The sequence below is a fragment of the Pristis pectinata genome, chromosome 27 (assembly GCF_009764475.1).
Source record: "Pristis pectinata isolate sPriPec2 chromosome 27, sPriPec2.1.pri, whole genome shotgun sequence".
Taxonomy (NCBI): domain Eukaryota; kingdom Metazoa; phylum Chordata; class Chondrichthyes; order Rhinopristiformes; family Pristidae; genus Pristis; species Pristis pectinata.
In genome coordinates, this window is record NC_067431.1 from 25,302,286 (window position 1) to 25,322,529 (window position 20,244).

The following is a 20,244-nucleotide window of genomic DNA, read 5'->3' on the forward strand; positions in this document are numbered from 1 at the left end:
AAGATGTTGTATGAATGCATGATTTTTATTTTTGAACATGTGATTGTCAACATGGTTCAAGATGGTCTTTTGTGTATACCATGATTGCATCCAGGGTACTTCAGTGGAAAGAAGCAATGAGCCCTGAACTGATTGGTATGAGATTAGGCTTTTGTAGTTATTTCTCTCCTTGCCCCCTCCCTTTCCCCAACCCCACCTGTAATGCTCCATGATTGTTTCACACTTTTGTAGAGTGGCCAATTTGAAGGGTGCTTCATACTCTAGCCAATTTCTATCTTTGATTTGGATAGGACGAAAGGCAGGAGCACAAGATAATGTGTCCTTTAATGATGCAATGTTTGTTTTATGTTTAATTCCAATGGCTCAAATGGATTGTGGAAGTCGGGTCAGAGTAAGATTATACCTTTGGTAAGAAATTCTAACATTTGAGCGCTGCATGCAATTGCAGAGCCTATGAACTCCCAATAAATAGAAATTTTTCTCCAAGCCCTTCGCTGCATATAGCAGTATGTACTCACTAGATCTGTTTCTGAGGAATTTTGCATACAAGGAGATTTTGCTCTTCGTTAGTTTTACTGTAGTTGAAAGACGTGGATACATGTAATAATGAGAACATTATCTGGATTCCAACTCTCAAGATTAATAAGTGTAATTGTAACAATGCAGTAAAGCTGCCAATGTGAAATTAGCACCACTACACAGCTGACCTGATTTCCATGAAATCTGCAAGGCACCTATTGGACAGTCATTTTGATCCATTTCTTAAGGAACCCCTTTGGACTGAAGATAATTTGCTTCCATTCTAGCCTTATGGGTTCTGTGGTCTTAATGTGGCCCCAAGTTGAAACCTGAAATAAAACAGAAAATACTGAAAGCACTCAACCCACGCATCCTGAACCTGAAGTGATAACTTTTTCTCCACAGATGCTGCCTGATGTGATGAGTATTTCCAGCATTTTCTGCTTTTGTGCGCTGCAGGTAAAGCAGGTGGTGGCTAACAGGGCAAGTAGGTGGGCAGCTTGTGAGGCAGTGGTCTCCTTCTACCTACACAGGGCTTCTATATGCTCCTGATTTATGGTTCTCAATACCATCCTGAATGTTCCTCCTCCACTTTGAGTGGCCATAGGCCAGAGTTACCTAGGAATCAATGGGGATATTGCATTTCTTCAAGGAAGCTTTGAGCATATCCTTGAATCTTTGTCTCTGCCTGCCTGGTAATCCCTTCCGTGACAGATTGGAATAGAGTATCTGTTTTAGGAGTCCGGTGTTGGGTATGCGATCAATATGACCTATCTGTTGTAGCTGTCTAGTGTAACTTGGTTCTCAGTACTGGGAGAGGATGCTGACATTGTTCCACTTATCCATCTAGTGAATTTGGAGGACTTTACAGAGACAGCTTTGATGGTTAATTAATCCCTATGCATTTTGCACCATTGTCAAAAGTTAACATTTCTCAAATTATCATGCTCTACCTTGTTTGTCCATGTAAAGGTAATAAACTGTGCACACTGTGTAAATGTGTCGAAGCCGCATGTGAACTGACCCATCTTTAGCTAAAGTAATATATCACCTTGCATTAAAATATTGAAGATCTCATGCTCACTTGCCTCGCCAGTAGAAAATTTCTTATTCTGATTGACTTGAATATACACTAGTACCTGGATTTAGGTTGTTTTTATTTATTAGATTGTAAACAGACTTGTAGCACTAATAATTTAAGACAATGGGCTAGGTTTTGCAGGGAAGAACTACCAGCATCTCCCGATGTAAGTGCCACCAAGTTCTTGATTCCTATATGTGTACGTGCAAATACATGTCCCAAAAACTTATCAGTATATATGATGGAGAATAAACTTGAACAAATTAGTCAAGTTAACCATGGTGCTTAAACAGCATCTCGTGGTTGGAATGCAGAGGAATGGCTGTGAGAGACCAAGATAGGGCAATTTTGCAAATTGTTTCACTTATTGTAAACTATTATAAATGTTCACTTCCTTACTTTTAAATTTCTTAAATCTTTCAATTCTTTCAATATATTTCAATGGCTTAGAGATACTTCTGAATGTTTCTGAATATCAGAAACATTTAAGTGTTTGGCAACTGGTGTGGACTCCTGTCAAAGATTTTTTCCCCCAGGTTTATCTTGAATGGATTTTTTTTCTAGCTGCCCAGATCGTGATGGGCTTAAGGCCCTTACTGCTGCCTTGTAATTTAAGGATGTAACCAACTTCATGCAGAAGGTTGGTCTTGGGAGACCCAGGCTAGGTAAATATAGACTCTTCTTGATGGTCAGTGGCAAATGCAAGCCACGTGCCACTGACTGCATAGCAGGCAATGTTTGAATACACCAAATCAGAGTGATGCCATCCCAATCTGTTTTAGTTTCTATGGAGACAGATGCTGAGCTTAATTGCCCTTTTGTGCCGGCTAATATATAGGTCATGGTAATAATTTAACCTGTTTCCTCAACAGCAGGAAATTCTCTCTTGCAGGAGAATTAATGTATTTCATGTAATTTCATAAATTGCATTCAAGATTTCTCAGCCCTAGTTTGAGCAAAACAAAAGCAAAGTTGCCTGCTCAGATTGTGCTCACTTGTGGCACGGTGGTCAGTTCTGCCTCTGTTGCTCTTAAAATTGTTGCAAGGGCAAGATTGTACACAGAGTAGTTCAATGTAGTGTTGGTAATATTGTTCAAAAATATGTGAATCTACTGAAGATAGTTACATCTTAATTGATTTTTGCACTGAAACACTTGCTTTTATTACTTTATTCAGAATCTGCCAGAACCATTTGACACTCAGCCTCCAGGCAGCCTTGATCCAGAAATGGATGCAAGAGCTGAGTTCCATAGCTCAAAGTAGCTGCCTTTGACATCACTATCTTTTTGATCACATTTCGCACCATAGATCCTGAATAAAATTTGAGGTTTATGGGCAGCAAGGAGAAGACTATCCAACTCCAGATATACTTCATGCCATGAAAAGTAGTCGTAGCATTTGAAGTAAATCATCAGCTGTAAGATATTACTGCAGGAAATATCTTGGCCCAACAGTCCTCAACAGCTGTATCAATGAGATTACTTTCTATCTTGAGGTCAAATATCAAACAGTTCATTAATATTTCTACAATTAAGGCTGTGAAGGTCTATAACAGAATCTAGAACCAAGGGACACTGTACAAGTGTCAGATGATGACTATCATCAACATGAAATAGCCCAACCATCTTGATCTTCAATAATACCATCCTTGAAAGTACCCCACCATTAATATTCTGGTGTTCATCATTGATTAAACCATGACTAATCATGGCAACGGTATGACTGCAAATGCTACACTAAGATGAGGTGCTTGGTGATAATTGAGTCATTATCTTAAGTCTCAACAATCTGCAGTAATGCAAAAAAAGCCACTTATTATTCACCAGGAAGAAACTACAGCTATCAAAGAAGCTCAATATCATTTAGACCAAGCTGACTTCTGAATGAGCACCCTGTTGTTGGACTTCATTACCCACCTCTATCATTGGCATGCTGTAATTTCATTATTTACAACGTCAACTTCAGCTGCCTGCCAAATTTTTTTTCCATAGATGATACCACCAAGAATGAAAAGACCAGCAAGGTAATGAGAGCATCACAAATCCTAGGTTGCACACCAACCTAATGTATACTTGGATGCCATTATTCCGTTATTATCATTGACTCAAAGTCCTGCAATTCCATGCCCAACACCACTGTTGGGTACTATCAGAACAAGGACTGCAAAAACTGAAGATGACCCACATTTACCTTGGGAGTAAGCAAAAAAACTGAGTGCTGATGGCACTACCCTTATTTGTGAAAGTCATAGGGAAATGTTCTGTACCCATGGTGCATGTAACTTTTCCTAAAAACCAGATGTGATGTATATCAGTAGAATTTACATCCTACTGATTGAAAATGATAAATCTTGTTCTGTATATTTGAAGAAAATGGAGTTGAGTTTTCTCTTGTTAGAAAAATTTTAATTATGACTTTTAAAAAGTCTGAGCATTATTTTGCTAGCTGTTATAAAGCTATAATTCTGTCAGAAACTTCAAACCTGGTTATAAATGTGACTGCACTTGTAGTTCACTTCCTTGGGGTTTGCTATGATAATTGATTCATGGTATAATGTTAAGATTTAGGCTGTCATATCTGTTAAATATAGTTTCTTTTTGAGGGAAACCAGTCTTTTAAAAAATGTGTATATGCATCAGTAGCATTGCATAACTGAAATGTAACTGGTACCCCACTTGTGTACTGTCGTTGATTGCATTGTTTAGTTAATTTCACACATGCAGTTGCCACTTGGTTTCACGTGTGAAATATCAAACAATGAATGAAATAACATTGGTGCTACAGAATGAAATATGGATAATATTGAAGTACTTGGATGATCAACATGCATTGCAGGAAAAATGATGTTGCAGCAGTTATATCACCAAACTTGTTTTCTCAGTTGGGACTTTTTTTGCAGTTCCAGCAGCCAGAGGGGAAGAGCCAGCAGCTTTTTTAAAAGTTGTTTTTGATTGGCTAAGTGCATGGCAACTCAGCCAATAAAAGGCAGGTAGGGTAAAGCAGATTGCTCATTTTGGAGCAGCCATAATGAGTGGGGAGCTGAGGCTTTAGCTCGGCTTAGGCATGAAGAGGTGGAGGCTAAGGTGAGGTTCTGTTAAGTTTTTCCCCCTCCCCCTCCCCCTCCCCTCCCGCAGTGAGAATGACACCCACTGCAATGTTGTGCTCCTCTTGCATGTTGTGGGAAGGGACCTCCAGTGTCCCTGATGACTACATCTGTGAGAAGTGCATCTGGCTGCGGCTCCTCACAGACTGTGTTTGGGAGCTGGGGCTGGATGACCTTCGGGTCATTCAGGAGACTGAGGGGTTGATAGACAGGAGTTACAGGGAAGCAGTCACACCTAAGTAGCAGGAGGTGGGTAGCTGGGTGAGCATCAGGAGAGAGAAAGGGAATAGGCAGTCAATACAGGGTACCCCTGTGGCTGTTCCCCTCAATAACAAATATATCATTTTAGATGCTGTTGGGGGTGATTACCTACCAGGGCAAAGCCTCAGTGGTCAGGTCTCAGGCACTGAGTCTGGCTCTTTTGATCAGAAGGGAAGGGGGGAGAAGAGGCAAGTGGTAGTGATAGAGGCTTCATTGGTTAGTGGAGCAGACAGGAGTACAAGACTCTCAGATGGTATGTTGCCTCCCAGGTGCCAGGGTCAGAGGTCTCGGATCGAGTCTGTAGCATTCTTAAGGGGGAGGGTGAGCAGCCAGAGGTCATGGTACACATTGGTACCAGTGACATAGGCAGGAAAAGTGACGAGGTCCTGCAAAGTGAATTCAGGGAGTTGGGTGCTAAGCTAAAAGACAGGACCTCCAGGGTGGTGATCTCAGGATTGCTACCTGTGCCACTTGCTAGTGAGGCAAGAACTAGGAAGATAGTGCAGTTTAACACGTGGCTAAGCAGATGGTGCAGGAGGGAGGGCTTCAGATATTGGGATCATTGGGCTCTCTTCCAGGGCAGGTGGGATCTGTACAGATGGGATGGTTTGCACCTGAACTGGAGGGGGACCAATATCCTTGCAAGAAGGTTTGTGGTGCTGCTCGGCAGGGGGGCGGGGAGGAAGGCTAGTGCAGAAATTGCAGGGGCCCTGGCAGAGATACTTAAAACATCCTTAGCTTTGGGTGAAGTGCAGGAAGACTGGAGGATAGCTAATGTTGTTCCGTTGTTTAAGACGGGATATATTAGTATTTGGATAGACAGGGCCTGATTAGGGGTAGTCACCATTGCTTTGTGCATGGCAGGTCACGTATAACCAATCTAATAGAGTTTTTCGAGGAAGTTACCAGGAAGGTTGATGAAGGGAAGGTGGTGGACGTTGTCTACATGAACTTTAGCAAGGCCTTTGACAAAGTCTCGCATGGCAGGCTGCTCCGGAAGGTTAAGTCGCTTGGCATTCAGGATGAAGTAGTCAATTGAATTCAATGTTGGTTTAGTGGGAGAAGCCAGAGAGTGGTGGTAGATGGTTGTCTCTCTGATTAGAGGCCTGTGACGCAGTGGTGTGCTACATGGATCGGTGCTGGGTCCGTTGTTGTTTATCATCTAAATCATTGATTTAGATGATAATGTGGTAAACTGGGTCAGCAAACTTGAGAATGACACCAAGATTGAGGGCGTAGTGGACAGTGAGGAAGGCTGTCAAAGCTTGCAAAGTGATCTGGACCAGCTGAAAAACGGCAGATGGAATTTAATGCAGATAAGTGTGAGGTGTTGCACTTTGGGAGGGCAAACCAGGGTAAGACTTGCAAAGTGAAGGTAGGGCACTGAGGTGTGTGGTAGAACAAAGGGACCAGGGAATACAGATCCATAATTCCTTGAAAGTGGTGCCACAGGTAGATAGTCGTAAAGAGAGCTTTTGGCATATCGGCCTTCATAAATCAGGGCATTGAATACAGGAGTTGGGATGTTATGTTGAAGTTCTATAAGAAGTTAGTGAGGCCAATTTGGAGTATTGTGTGCAGTTATGGTCACCTACCTACAGGAAAGATATCAATAAGCTTGAAAGAGTGCAGAGAAAATATACACGGATGTTGCTGGGACTTGAGGACCCAAGTAATAGGAAAAGGTTAAACAGGTTAGGATTGATTCCCTGGAGCGCAGGAGGTTGAGGGGAAATCTTATAGAAGTATACAAAATTATGTGGGGTATAGACAGGGTGAATGCATGCAGGCATTTTCCCTTCAGGTTTGGTGAGACTAGGACTAGAGGTCATAGGTTTAGGGTGAAAGGTGAAATATTTAAGGGGAATCTAAGGGAGAACTACTTCATTGAGAGGGTGGTGTGAGTGTGGAATGAGCTGCCAGCAGAAGTGGTGGATGTGGATTCAATTGTAACATTTAAGAGAAGTTTGGATAGGTACATGAATGAGAGAGGGATGGAGGGCTATGGTCTGGGTGCAGATAGATGGGACTAGGCAGAAAACCAGGCCAGCATTAACTAGGTGGGCCAAAAGGCCTGTTTTCTGTGCTGTAGTACTCTGACTAGTAATCCAGAAACCTGGACGAATGATCTAGAAACTAGAGTTTAAATGCTACTGTGATAGCTATAGAATTTAAGTTGAATTCAGGTTAGTAATCTGGGACTTGGAAATAAACTAGTCATTAGAATAATGACTGCAGAACTACCATATCGTCGTTTTAAAAGCCTATCTGATTCACCGATGGCCTGCAGGAGAGGATATCTACTACCCTTGGTCTTATCCATGTGACTCCAGACCCATTTCTATGCCCGAGTCTGAAATAGCTTGGCAAACCACTTGGTTATATTATAACTGTTAAATTGGGACACTGTTCTGATCTCAAAGGAGACAAGCTAATATGGCACCATCCAGTACTCCTTTAAAGGTATAAATATAAAGCTTAATTTCTGGTAAGTATGTGGATTTAGTAGCAAGCATGGTAGTGTAGCAGTTAGCGTAACGCTATTACAACGCCAGCGATCTGGGTTCAATTCCCACCGCTGTCTGTAAGGAGTTTGTATGTTCTCCCCGTGTCTGTGTGGGTTTCCTCCAGGTGCTCCGGTTTCCTCCCACATTCCAAAGACGTATGGTTTAGTAGGTTAACGGGTGTAATTGCGTGCTGCAGGCACGTTGGGCTGGAAGGGCCTGTTACTGTGCTGAAAATAAAGTTTATGAGTAATTTAATGTAATGAGGGTTGACAGTTCTAAGGATGAATCGGATATCTTATGGACCTTTTGGATTTTACTAGGTGTTCTATGGATGTGCACAACTTAGTAGGGATATGGTGGGGTGGGGGCGTGTGGAGATCATCATATTCTGAAAACTGAACCATTCAACTTTAAACTGTAGAATTCCAACAGCACTTTGTGCTGCCTTATTTGGCATATTGGTTTACAGAATACTACTTTTTTTTTAATGACTTGGTACATTCCTTCCATCTTTTACATCCAAATGCAAAGTAAGAATTTTCAAAGCAGCGATAGAAACACAATACAGCAGCCATGTGTGTCTGTTCAATTTTTTGTCTCTTGTAATTCCAGGTACCATTTGAAGGATGTAATTGTGGGAAAGATATATTTCTTACTGGTTCGCATCAAAATCAAGCATATGGAAATTGACATCATAAAAAGGGAAACTACAGGAACTGGACCAAATGTGTTTCATGAAAATGACACAATAGCAAAGTATGAAATAATGGACGGAGCCCCTGTCAGAGGTGTGTATGTGAAAATCGTGAGTTTAACCTTAAAAAGCAGAGTGGTAAAACTTGTCTTTGTGGCTGTGTTACTTGGGTGGTTTGTCTTGTACCACAATGAAATTTGTCCTTTGGCATGTAGTTAAGTGTCAGATGTTTTTGCAACTTTTTTGGATCTTAATACTTTTGAGGTTAGCTTTCTACTTAATACTAGTAAGTAACTACAGAAAACAAGATTATTTTCTGTGAACATACAAACAGGTTTCTTAGAAGACTGAGGGCAGTTCAGTTGGATTGTGGCTGTATAATCAGCTTGGGTGTCTGAAGTGTTCAAAAGTGTTCAAAAGCGTTCAGAGTTGGGATGACTTCTGAAATAACCTGAAAGAGGGTGTTAGTAGCGTCAGTTTCCTATTTGCAGAAAAACTCCAAATAGTATTAATGTAGTTGACAGTGCATATCAGCTGTGAAAAATGGCTGGAATATGAGCCGATAGAATAAATTTTTTTAAAAAGTTGCAACTTGCCAGGAAATTCCTGCAATTTGGGTCTCCTAGGTGAACAAAGATATCCCAAATTTGCTTTGCTTTCCTGATTCTGCTCCAATGTTGTACTTCACATGGAGTCCAGCAGGAGAATGTTGTTGGTGCAGTTCACTATTTTTAAAGGAATGAAGCTAACTTTCTTTTGGCTGTTTCATGAGCAGAGCGTAAGGACTGCCCACAGAAACACATTACATTGTGTTACATCACCTTGCCATTTTGTATCTGAATGTCTTCTGCAAGTATCACACTGACAGATCTGTTTAAAAAAAACTTTATCTATTTTAACATGACTGGTGGCAGCAAATTCTAGTGCATCGTTATTGATTTGGTCAATGGGTGATGCTGGCAATGGCAGCATTTATTACCCATTCCCAATTCCAAACTAATTTCCCAACTTCTAATGAAGGGTCTTCGCTAGATGCTGCCTGATCTATTGAGTCCTCCCACCATTTTGTTTTTAGTTTGCTACAACTGTTGTGGGTCGCTTGGAGAGAATTTTAATGGTCAGCCATACTAGTGAGAAAATTGGTTTATTATTGTCACGTACTGAGGTCCAGTGAAAACTTTGTTTTGCATGCTATCCATATAGATCATTTAGTCACATCAGTGCACTGAGGTAAAACAAGGTAAAGCAATAACAGAATGCAGAATAAAATGGAATTTCATGTAAATCAGAGCAGAACAAATGGGGAAAGTGGGACTTTTTTTTTTCCCCTAAAAGATATTAGCAAACCAATTTATTATGAGTAACTGATAGGCCATGGTTATTTCTATCAGATTTTCATTTCCAGTTTTAAATTGTATGGAAGAATCTTTTCTGACAATTATTCTGATTCATTATTGGTTTGCTTGGATTGTTAGACCATTACCAAAACTACTATCTATTGTAGTCTGGGAGTTTACTTGTCAAACTGACTCTCTTCAATGTCCTGACATCTATTTGAAGAGTTGGACATAGAAGTCAACACCATATACTTTAAGCATGTTTCATACTACAAGAATTGCTCAAATTAATATTGAGAGCAGTTTTCGTGAAAATGATTTTATGTATTCTTAAACTGGCAATAATGTTCCAAAGTTGCAAAAGAAACAAACTCCATTTATTAATTAATGTTGCTGGTGAGTAACTGAATCAAAGGATTTGCTGGTTGAGTCACATTGAAATAATGCATTTGAGTTGGGTGGGAATGAAGATTTGCAGATGCTCTGTTTATTACTAAGATCAAGAGGAGAGAAACCAGACAGAATTTCTCAACTAAATGTTCCCTTCGAAAGTTTGTTCCAGATTCTCTAATTAACGGTGAGCATTTGAAGTATAAATGAGTATGTCCTTGGAACTTGATCCAGCATTAATCAGTGTATGTAAATTTGAAACTAACCTCTGGTATTGCTGATTTCTGTAAGCACTGGCAGATATGGCAAATCAGCTATTCAGGGATTTAATTTGTGGGCTTTTGCTAAATTTAAAAGAAAATTTTCATTAAGTCACAACATCTTTCTTGGTGTTGGTACTGCAAATTGTTTGTTATCTTTGAGTGATACACAACAATGATCGTATATTTGGTTCCATCATCACCATAGAAAACTGGCACAGGAGTAGGATATTCAACCCTTTTTGAAGCTGATTCACCATTCAATGTGTTCTCTCCTCATACCCCTTGATGTCTTTTTTAGCATCTAGAAATTTTATCTCAAATATATTAAGTGATTTGGTCTCTACTGCCCTCTGTGGTAGTGACATCCACAGACTTGCCACCTCTGAGTGAAGAAATTTCTCCATTTGTGACCTATATCCTTTGCCTTGTAACCTGAGGCTCTGGCCCCTTGCTTCAAGGACCCCAGCCAGGGAAATCATCCTCTCCACTTACAGTCTAGCCCCATCAAGATTTGTTTTACTTGGATTTCTCCCTCATTCGTTTAAACATCAGTGAATAACTGCCTCGTCAACTTAATTTCTCATCGTACTACAGTCCTGCCACCACAGCTATCAGTCGGTGAAGCTCTTGCTCTTGCTTTATATAACATGGAGCCCAAAAAATATGCGCACAATACCCCAGGCATAGTCTCACCAAGGCCACATGTAATTAATAAAAACAGAATGCTGGAAATACTCAGGTCAGGCTGCGTATGTAGAACGAGATTTAACATTTTAGATTGAAGACCTGCTTGAACATTTCCTGGTATTTAAGATTTCTAGCATCTGCTGTTTTCTCTTAATATTTCATTTGCTGTACAATTGTAACAAGCCATCTTTACTCCTGTACTTGAATCTTTTTGCTGTGAAGGCCAACATAACACTTGCTGCCTTTACTGCTCATTGTACCTACACACTGCTTGCCTTTGTAATTAGTGTACAAGGACAATGAGATTCCTTGTACATCAATGCTTACCAATCTAACACAACTAAGATAATATTTGGCCTTTCTATTTTTTCTATGAAAGTGGGTAATTTCACATTACTCTACATTGTACTGCATCTTTCTCGTATGCCTGTTTGTTCAATTTGTGTCGATCACCTTGAAGCCCTGTACATCATACATCACAAAGCATTGCAATTGCCTTTTCTGCCAGTTAAACAAGTTAGTGGTCATAATGCACTAGAGCAAAACCAGAAAAACTATATTTGTCCTGGTACTGAGGATGAGTGCTGAAGTAGCTCTTGGTTGTGTCTTGCATATACTACTCTCTGTAAAAGATAGTTATAATTTTGATTGATCCAGGTTTACAGTTTTGTTTTGTTTTAGGTGAATCCATTCCTATCAGACTTTTTCTGGCTGGATATGAATTGACTCCATCTATGAGGGATATCAACAAGAAGTTCTCTGTACGGTACTACCTCAATCTTGTTCTTATTGATGAGGAAGAAAGGAGATATTTCAAACAACAGGTAAGTACTAAATGATGAATTAGAAAGTGTGGGTTAACTTCTATCCTACCTAAGCATACCCAAGAGAGAGATTGGCAAGCAGTGCAGAATTTAGTGCATAATTTAAGGCTGTAAAATAGAAAGTTTCAGATTCCTGCTCTGCAGAAGTGTGTTTCCAGGGATGCCTTGCCTCAAAGAATAATAGAAGTTTGCTGTGCAGTTGAAGACTTTTTAAACCTATTGCTCATGCCAACTGAAAAGGTGCTGTCCATCCATCTTAATCCCACTTCCTAATTCTTGCTCTGTTGTCTCTTTGGTTAAAGTATTTATTCATCCAACTACTTTTTCAATATGATCGGGTTTCTGCCTCTACTACCTCTTCAACACTTGAGTTCCAAACCCCATCCACTTTTCATGAAAAACTTCATTGTTATCTCCCCTCTAATTTTGTCTATGGAATTATCTTTCTATTTAAGGAAATAATTCCTTCTTATTAACTCTGTCAAAGCCCTGGCTTGTCAAATAGTGGAAGCTACTAAATTTGTGGCTTCTGTTTACAGCAAGGCATCAGAAGTACGAAGCAGTTTCTTTCTAAAGGAATCTCTAAAAGTAAGTGCTAGGGAGATGAGTAGGGCTTTAAACTAAAGGATGGAGGGTGCTATTGGGGGGAAATCTAGAATGATAAAGGGGAAAACAAATTAAGTAGTGCAAGAAAATGGGGAAAGGATACAATTGTGTCAGGTAGGCACAAGGCGTACACAGAGAATACCCTAACAAGTAGGATGTAGGGAAGAAAAGGTAATACAAATGGGGCCATAATACAAAAAATATGCTAAGATATCATATTTTTTGTTAAAGCTAATATAAAGGTGTTGTATTTAAATGTCTGTAATAACATAAATGAATAATTGCACAAATGTGGAGTTGATTGCCATAATGGAGGCATGCTAGCAAGTTGACCAAGGCTATGATCTGAATATCCAAGGATATTGAATATTTAGGAAGAAAGGGCAAAAAGGGAAAAGGAGATTGGAATGCACTGTTATTGGAGGATGAAATTAGAACAATAAGAAAGGATACTGGATCAGAAAACCCAAAGTGTAGAATGTAGGTGAGCTAAGAAGCACCAAGAGGCAGAAAACATTGGTAAGAATAATCAGTTGGCCTCCAAAGCAGTAGTGGTAATGTCAGGGATGGTAACAAATGGGGAATTAGAGATGCATGTAACAAGGGTACTATAGTAACTGTGGGAGACTTCAATCAACATATAGACTGGTCAATCCAAATTAGCAATAAAACTGTGCTTGGCAGGTTTACTTAGGCTCAGTATGTTAAGGAGCTAACTAGGAACAGGCCATATTAAATTGGTTAACCCACAGTGAAAAGGGGATAGTTAATGTTCTTGAAAGGAATCTTTTTAATGAAGAGTGACTGTAACATGCTAGAATGAAGTCATTCAATCCAAAACTAAGATTCTAAATCTAAATGTGAACTACAAAGGTATGAGGAGTGAATTGGCTGTGATGATTAGGGAGCTTCACTGAGAGACATCTTGGCATTTAAGGAATGAATGCAGGAACTGCACATTTCTAAAATAAAAGATCTGAGAGTAATAAAAATTATAGAGATGGTGGATTCTTAGGACTTTTCCACAGATATTTTAAACTATCTTGCTTCTTGGTCTTTTGGGTAAGTTATTCCACAGTGTCTTGTGTTTTAACTGAATATTATCTCTGCTGTTTACTTGATTTTGGTTTGGGCAAGAAAAATTAATTTCTCCCTGACCTAAAGCTTGAATCCAGTTGTGGGATCCAGATTAGGATATCTCAAGATCATCTCTTTCCCATTCTAAATGTCTCCATTATTCAATCTTCATATTGCATCATATCTGCATAACGTATTTATCAGCAGTAGTGCTTGCATGCCTACGAAGACCAGGGTAACCCTTTGTTGAATAATGTACAGAACAGTACACAAGCACCAGGCATGACATACTGTGAACTAGAATCCTATCAGAAACATTTTATAGGGAAGCTACCTAAAGGTATTCTTTTCAGTGAGAAAACCTAGCACGACAAGGCTGGCAAACTTAACCGATTGAGACCAAAGGTATTCTGTTTTTCCCTGATAAACAAATCTTCTATGAAGTTGGAGGGATTTTGGGGAATTCCTTAGTCTGATTCTGTCAAATTCCAGCCAGTCTTCTGTAAACCCAATCCAGTTAGTTGCATCTCCCAGTCCTTTGTCCATAACCCTGCATTTCTTTTCCTTCAAGTTCTAATGATGTCCTTTTTTGAAAGTCATAATTGAATCTGCTTCCACGACTCCACATTTTGTGACTGCTGTATTTCCATGCAGTGCCAATATTCTCCAAATTTTCTTTCTTAATAAAAGGCATCTATTTACCATAAAAATGATGTTGATGGAAATCTATTTGTGTGCCTCATGTGTGTCCAATTATTTATTTTACAGGAAATCACTTTGTGGCGAAAAGGTGATATAGTTCGAAAGAGTATGTCCCACCAGGCCGCTATTGCATCACAGCGTTACGAAGGGTCAGCAAATGCTGAAAACAAACCTTTGATTTCAAATCAAGATGTGGATAACTAGTTCATATCTCTGCCTCTATCCTGGTTTCTAGATTAGCAATATAAACTGCAAAAAAAAAATCAATGGAAAGAAATGAGTATTCAAAGTTGATTCAATTCCCCTTCAGAAGACATCTTCAGGATAAGAGATGGACTGAAATTTAAATTGTTGCCTCTGTGTTTTAATATCAAGTTAAAACAGTTTTCATGTTGCTTTAAAGATGTGTGATGGAGCATACAGATGCAAGCAAATCTTATAATCTGAGTCCTACCACCATGAATCTATGTTCCTTGGACACATCATAGTTTTTATCTACCAGGAACACCTGAATTCAGCTCTGATTTATCAGCTATGCTGTGTGGTATATCAATGAATTTCCTTTCATAATTTGTTTTAAGTGCTGGGTCAATCCTACTCTGATTGCACATTGGTGTTGAGTCCACTCACTTGAGATTGTACAGAGACCTGTACTTCATCTCGTATGAAATTTGGCTATTGACCCTTTTTTGTCAAATAGTATTTGGTTTTATCAGAAATATTTGAATGTTTCCATTAACAATGCATAAAATATCACTGTTGGTACGTGGGATCAGTATACATAGGTACCTGATGGTTGGCATGGACCGAAGGATCTGTTCTTGTGCTGTATGGTTCTATTGGCTGTTTTCACATTTTTTTTAATGTCTTACTATACATGCTGCATAAAGTTGATTATGCTTCTAAAACACACGGATGTTTAACTAATAGAAATTCCTGAATATTTTCCAGACATACTGAAGGGATCAACTTGTTCTGAAAATTAGATTGAATACTTGACCTTTGTTGTTAAGACATGTTTGTTTTTCCAGAATAAGTGATTTGTGTGTGTATATGCAAAATTTCAATGATTTTAAAGTAGAGGTGCCCTTTTTTTTGCTGGAAATCATGATCAGATTTTAATATTCCAATTTGCCATTTCACTCCAGGCGGGAGACACGCACTGTGCGTGAGTTAGGCTTGAAGCACTGATGTTCTAAGGTGGATTTTCTTATTAAAGATAACACCCCTTCTACACAAGGCAAGTTCTTTTGATATTTATAGTAAATGGCTTTTTTTGTTTTGCAGGTATTACACAAAGAATTACAGTTTACAAGTACAATACATTAATGCCCATATCTGGACCTTCTGTGTTCAAATTAGTACCTTTTTTAATCTTATGTCATTCAACATAGTCATTTTAAGTTTGGTTAAAATATTTGGAGATGGGAAAAGAGAAAACATTTCCAATGACATCAAACCATCTGAAATAGTGTTACCTGATTCTGCAGATAGATTTTTAATTTCTGATCACTTTGAAGGTGGATGTTAAAATTTCATTATCAACTACTTTAAACTTCCCTCCTTGGGGACAAATGATGTGTAGCTTTTAGTCAAAATGGGCACTTGAAAAATGAGGTAATCATTCTTAAATCCAGAAGAATAAATGTTTTTATAAACATGTTATATTGTTATTGGCTATATCCAATTCGGTATGGGGTGCCATTTGTTTTCCCTTTGTCTCCATCTTTTCCTAAAAGGCTCTTCGATGTAATCATGTACATGTGCAAAATGAAACTAATCAAATTTGCTTAAATAACTGCTGCATCTGAGAGTCCAAGACCTGCTTGCTATTTTTATCTGTTATGCAGATTTTTACACTTGGTTGATTCCTAGCTGTGTTACAGATGGGTATTGTTTCTGTCTAGGAGCTAGAAAATGAGGGATAAGCCAACCTAAGCAAAAAGAGCCACTTGGCCACAGGAACAAGGAGGCTTGTGACGATGTGGACCTCTTGATTCCGAAATAGTCACAATGGTGGGCTAACCCATAATTTAGGTTGGAAATTGAGGCTGAAAATCTGGCTAGGAATTCAGATTTTGAGGATGGGGATTGGTGCGAGAACAGAAGGGTGTGTTGTATCTGCCACTACAGATGCAAAAGCCTTTGTACAGGGATTTTTAAAAATTTTTCCTGATGTTTACTGCAGCTTTAAACATGTTTAAATACATTTCTAGATAAAACGTTTTGAATGCTCACTTGCAAAATGTCTCCGTTTTGTCTACAAGCTTGGCCTTGAACTTCCAGTTATACGTCGCTTTAATTCACCCTGCTCCACCCACTCTGAACTCCGCCTCCTTTGCAGTTCCACTGCTAAGCTCATTATACGGCCAAGGGGAAAACACCAGTTTCTGACTGGGCATATTAGTTTCATGGACTCTACCTGAAAAATTTGAAATCAATTGTGTCAGTACTTCTTGCCTTTTTTCCAGATTTTTAGCAGTCATTCCACGATGCTTGGATATAGATAATTCTCCATTTAAATGTATTAACCCTTTGCCACCTTCTTTCACCTTGCCCTTCTGTTTATTCTCTCCCTATCATTGTTGTAGACCTTCCCTTTCTCCACGTCTTATCTTTTGTATCTAACTTTTTCCCCCTCTTCTGATGAAAGGTCATCAAGCAGAAACATTAACTTGTTTCCCTCCCCACATGCTGCCAGCTCAGCTATACATGTGGAATTTTCTGTTTTTATTTCAGATTTCCAGCATCAGCAGTATTTTTGTTCAATGTCAATTTATGCATCAGTATAGAAGGCCTCCTAAGTATATCTTCCTAGGTATATTTGTATTAAAGGCAAAGCCACTGGTTGGTATTTCAGTTTACAAAGGGATAATTTTAAATGTAAAGTATTTGATTGTGTGCTGTCAATAATGGAGTAATTGCAAAAAGACTTTTTAAATTTCCTTTTACTGTTCTTGTCTTTGCTTTGTTCTGGGATCTATACTAGTTTATTAACCTGTTTCACCATTAGTAGCAAAGACTAATTTAGTGAGATGTAACTGATTTTATTCATTTGTATGTGCTTCAACGGCTATCACTTTCCTATTGTTGTACTAATAAGACAATCTCACTTTAAAAGTATAATCCAATCTGTTACTAGTAGTTTTTACAGATTAAAAAAAAATTAGAAATGCAAGCATGATTTTTGCATGTCGCTTGGTGTCAAGTGGCTAGTTTGCATGTGCTGCTCAGTAGTTTGTGGGTTCAAGTATCATTCCATTGAGTACATTTCTCAGATGAGACATTAAACTTAAAATTCACAAGAGGCAGACATTTTTTTAAAAAAAATCACAAGGCATTATTTTGAAGAGCAGCCTGAACAAGCAGCATTAAGGCTGATCCTCTGACCATATTCCTGGTTTTGGGCCTTGTTATGTGCAAATTGGCTGCTATACTTCAAAAGCACTTTATTGGGTGTAAAATTCTTTCAGTTGTCATGAGGTACTAGAAGGCAGTATAGAAAAGTTTTTCATTAAAATGGGTTATCCAAGTTCTCTGATCCGGAAAGCTATATCAAAATCAGTGTCCAACTAAGCATGTCCAGTTGGACAAAGTTCCAGATGTTTTTGTACCTCAAAATTATGGTATTTTACTGATTTAAAGTTTCTTTTGCAGTTTTTATTGAAATGCTGCCTTGTATCTTATTGCCTAATTTGTAGTTATGATCGTTGAGGGCAGTCAGCAGTTTAATGATTCATTTCCTTGGAGCTTAAATGATGGCTGACTCAAGATATCATTTCATATTTCCTTGTGATGTTGATGCAATGGGCCATTTTGGCCTGTTGCATCAATGCCAGCTCACAGAGCAATCCCATCTCCCCATTATTTTTTCCTATAACCCTTTCAACCCACATTCCCATCAGCTTTTCCCCAGATTCTGTCGCTTGCCTACACACTAGGAGGAATTTGCAGTGGCCAGTTAATCTTCCAACCCACACCTATTTTAGGATGTGGGAAGAAACTGGAGCAGCCAGGGGAAAACACATTACTCGCAGAGAGAAAATGCAAGCTCCACAAGTACCTTAAGTACAAGTAGAACTTGGGTTGTTGGAGCTGTGAGGCAGCAGCTCTACCAGCTGCACCACTGTGCCTATCAGCCACATTTGACCTGCTAAAGCTCATTGCACAAAACCCCATACTGGAGAGAGTTCAGAGGTCTGAGAGAGTATTGGTGAAGAACAAGAGAAAACAATGCGGCATGGTCGTTCCTGTGCACCAGGTTAAAAACAATATTGACATGCAGATACTCATCAAATAGCCTCTGTCATAAACTGAAGATGGTAATAATAATATAATATCACATTCTATGTAAGGATAGGGGAGATGAATTGATGCCTAATGAAGGTCTGTTTGTTCTATTTCAATATAAAGCAGTCTGTCTAGCAAAAGTATTGCCTTGGATCATCAAGCATTTTTATCCAAGGTAGTTAGGACTTAAAATCTTGTTCAGCCAATTTTAGTGCATTCTTAACTGTTTCTTTTGCTATAATTATATACGGTGTGTGATTTTTTTTCTTATAGTTTCTATGCTTTATAATATGAATATTCCAATGGAACCAATATTTAGACATTGGGAGACTATCAGATAAAATACTCATTGAAACATGTTTTTAAAAGCATAGAGTGCTAGAGAATATCATTGTAATTTTAATAGTTTTGATTCCATCTGTTTTGTTTCGTAAACCATAAAACAAGGTTAAGAGAGAAGAGGAGAATGTATTGAATGGTTTGTACTTGATTTTTTTATTGGGAGAGAAAGTAAATTTATATTGTGCCATGAAAAAGTTTGATTTCTCCTGAAAAATGTAGGCTATTGTGAACACTTTAACTTGTCAAGCAGCTTTCAGATCATTACTTTTTCCATTTTAGTGACAAAATCATTAGACAGTAACTCCATGATGAGCTGAACATAACCAGCAAGTTAAATGGCTGGGGACTAGACAACATTGACATTCAAAGCTAAAGTTGCAGCAGAAACTGATTAGTTTTCCAAGGCGTTTTCAAAGCCATTGAAAAAGCAGCTTTCAAGGGAGTGAAAAATTCATTTATAACTTTATTGTTACTGTAAATTAAGTGTACATCTATGAAACAACTGCCATCATTGAATAGCTATAAGCCTACTTGTATCAGTAGTTAATCTGAAACTTTTATAGTTGTTAATGCCTACAATTGTACATGCCTATAAATACTTCTTTTGGAAGGTACAAAAGCCCATAGTAAGTGTTATGTCCTTTTTAATATTGTACATGCGCAATTATTTGAATCCTCAGTTATCCATTTGCAAGTATGAAACTTCTATAATAAAGTGGATTTGTACATTTTATGCACTAGATTTTACAAAATGTAGTTGCCTTATGAAAAGAGTCAATCTGTTTTCAGTTGTATCAAGGCTTGAAATACGGTAGTAGAGTTGGCCTCCATTCTGTTATCAGCTTAAACCTTTTATTAATGCTGGTGATATCGTCGAGTTTTAGATGGTCTGCAGTGGGACTTTAGATGGTGGGACTTCAGTTTGTTGGTTTTTGCTACACACTTATCACAATCTAGTAAGGCAGCTGTTCCCTTGGACAAATCTGGAACATTGGAGGCTGAGGGGAGACCTGATAGAAGTTTATAAAATTATGAGAAGCATGGATTCTGGCCATCTACCTTATCTTTTTCCCAGGGTAGAAATGTCAAATACTATAGGGCATAGCTTTAAGGTGAGAGGGGGAAAGTTTAATGGGAACGTATGGGGCAAGTTTATTTTACACAAAGTGATAGGTACGCACTGCCAGGAGTGAGGAGTGGTAGTAGCAGCAGACACAAGGTTGAGATAGGCACATGAATATTCAGGGTATGGAGTATATGGATCATGTGCAGGCAGAAGGGGTTAGTTTAATTTAGCATCATGCTCAGACATCTTGGGCCAAAGGGCCTGTTCCTGTGCTGCACTGTATAAATCTAAAATCCTTACTGGGGATTGGTTGCTACCCACTCATCTGGTGCTTCCAAATCAGTTGGTTGTCTGGGGATGTGTTCACTGCTTTTCAATGCTGCATTTGCCCTGAAAGCTCATCAGAAAACTTTGTATCAGCATTCTGTGCTCTATAATTGTAATTTGAGTTTCAAAAAGCAGAAGCCAGAAATTAAGGATGACAGGTAATGTTAA

General features: G+C 38.7%; 1 protein-coding gene across 4 annotated transcripts in view; it reads left to right on the plus strand.

Moving 5' to 3' along the window:
- The window catches only part of LOC127583732 (vacuolar protein sorting-associated protein 26B-like), a 57,474-nt gene that overhangs the window by 14,025 nt on the left and 23,205 nt on the right, over positions 1-20,244 (plus strand). Inside the window, exons 4-6 of one of the 4 annotated variants that reach the window (XM_052040018.1) lie at positions 8,084-8,259; positions 11,524-11,666; positions 14,118-19,416. The exons of 1 other annotated variant lie outside the window; for it this stretch is intronic. In XM_052040018.1, coding sequence (XP_051895978.1) covers positions 8,084-8,259; positions 11,524-11,666; positions 14,118-14,255 — 457 coding nt within the window. In that variant the 3' untranslated portion in view covers positions 14,256-19,416. Of the gene's footprint in view, positions 1-8,083; positions 8,260-11,523; positions 11,667-14,117; positions 19,417-20,244 lie in introns of those variants that run through there. 2 more of the 4 variants (XM_052040017.1, XM_052040015.1) reach the window with 2 other exon arrangements.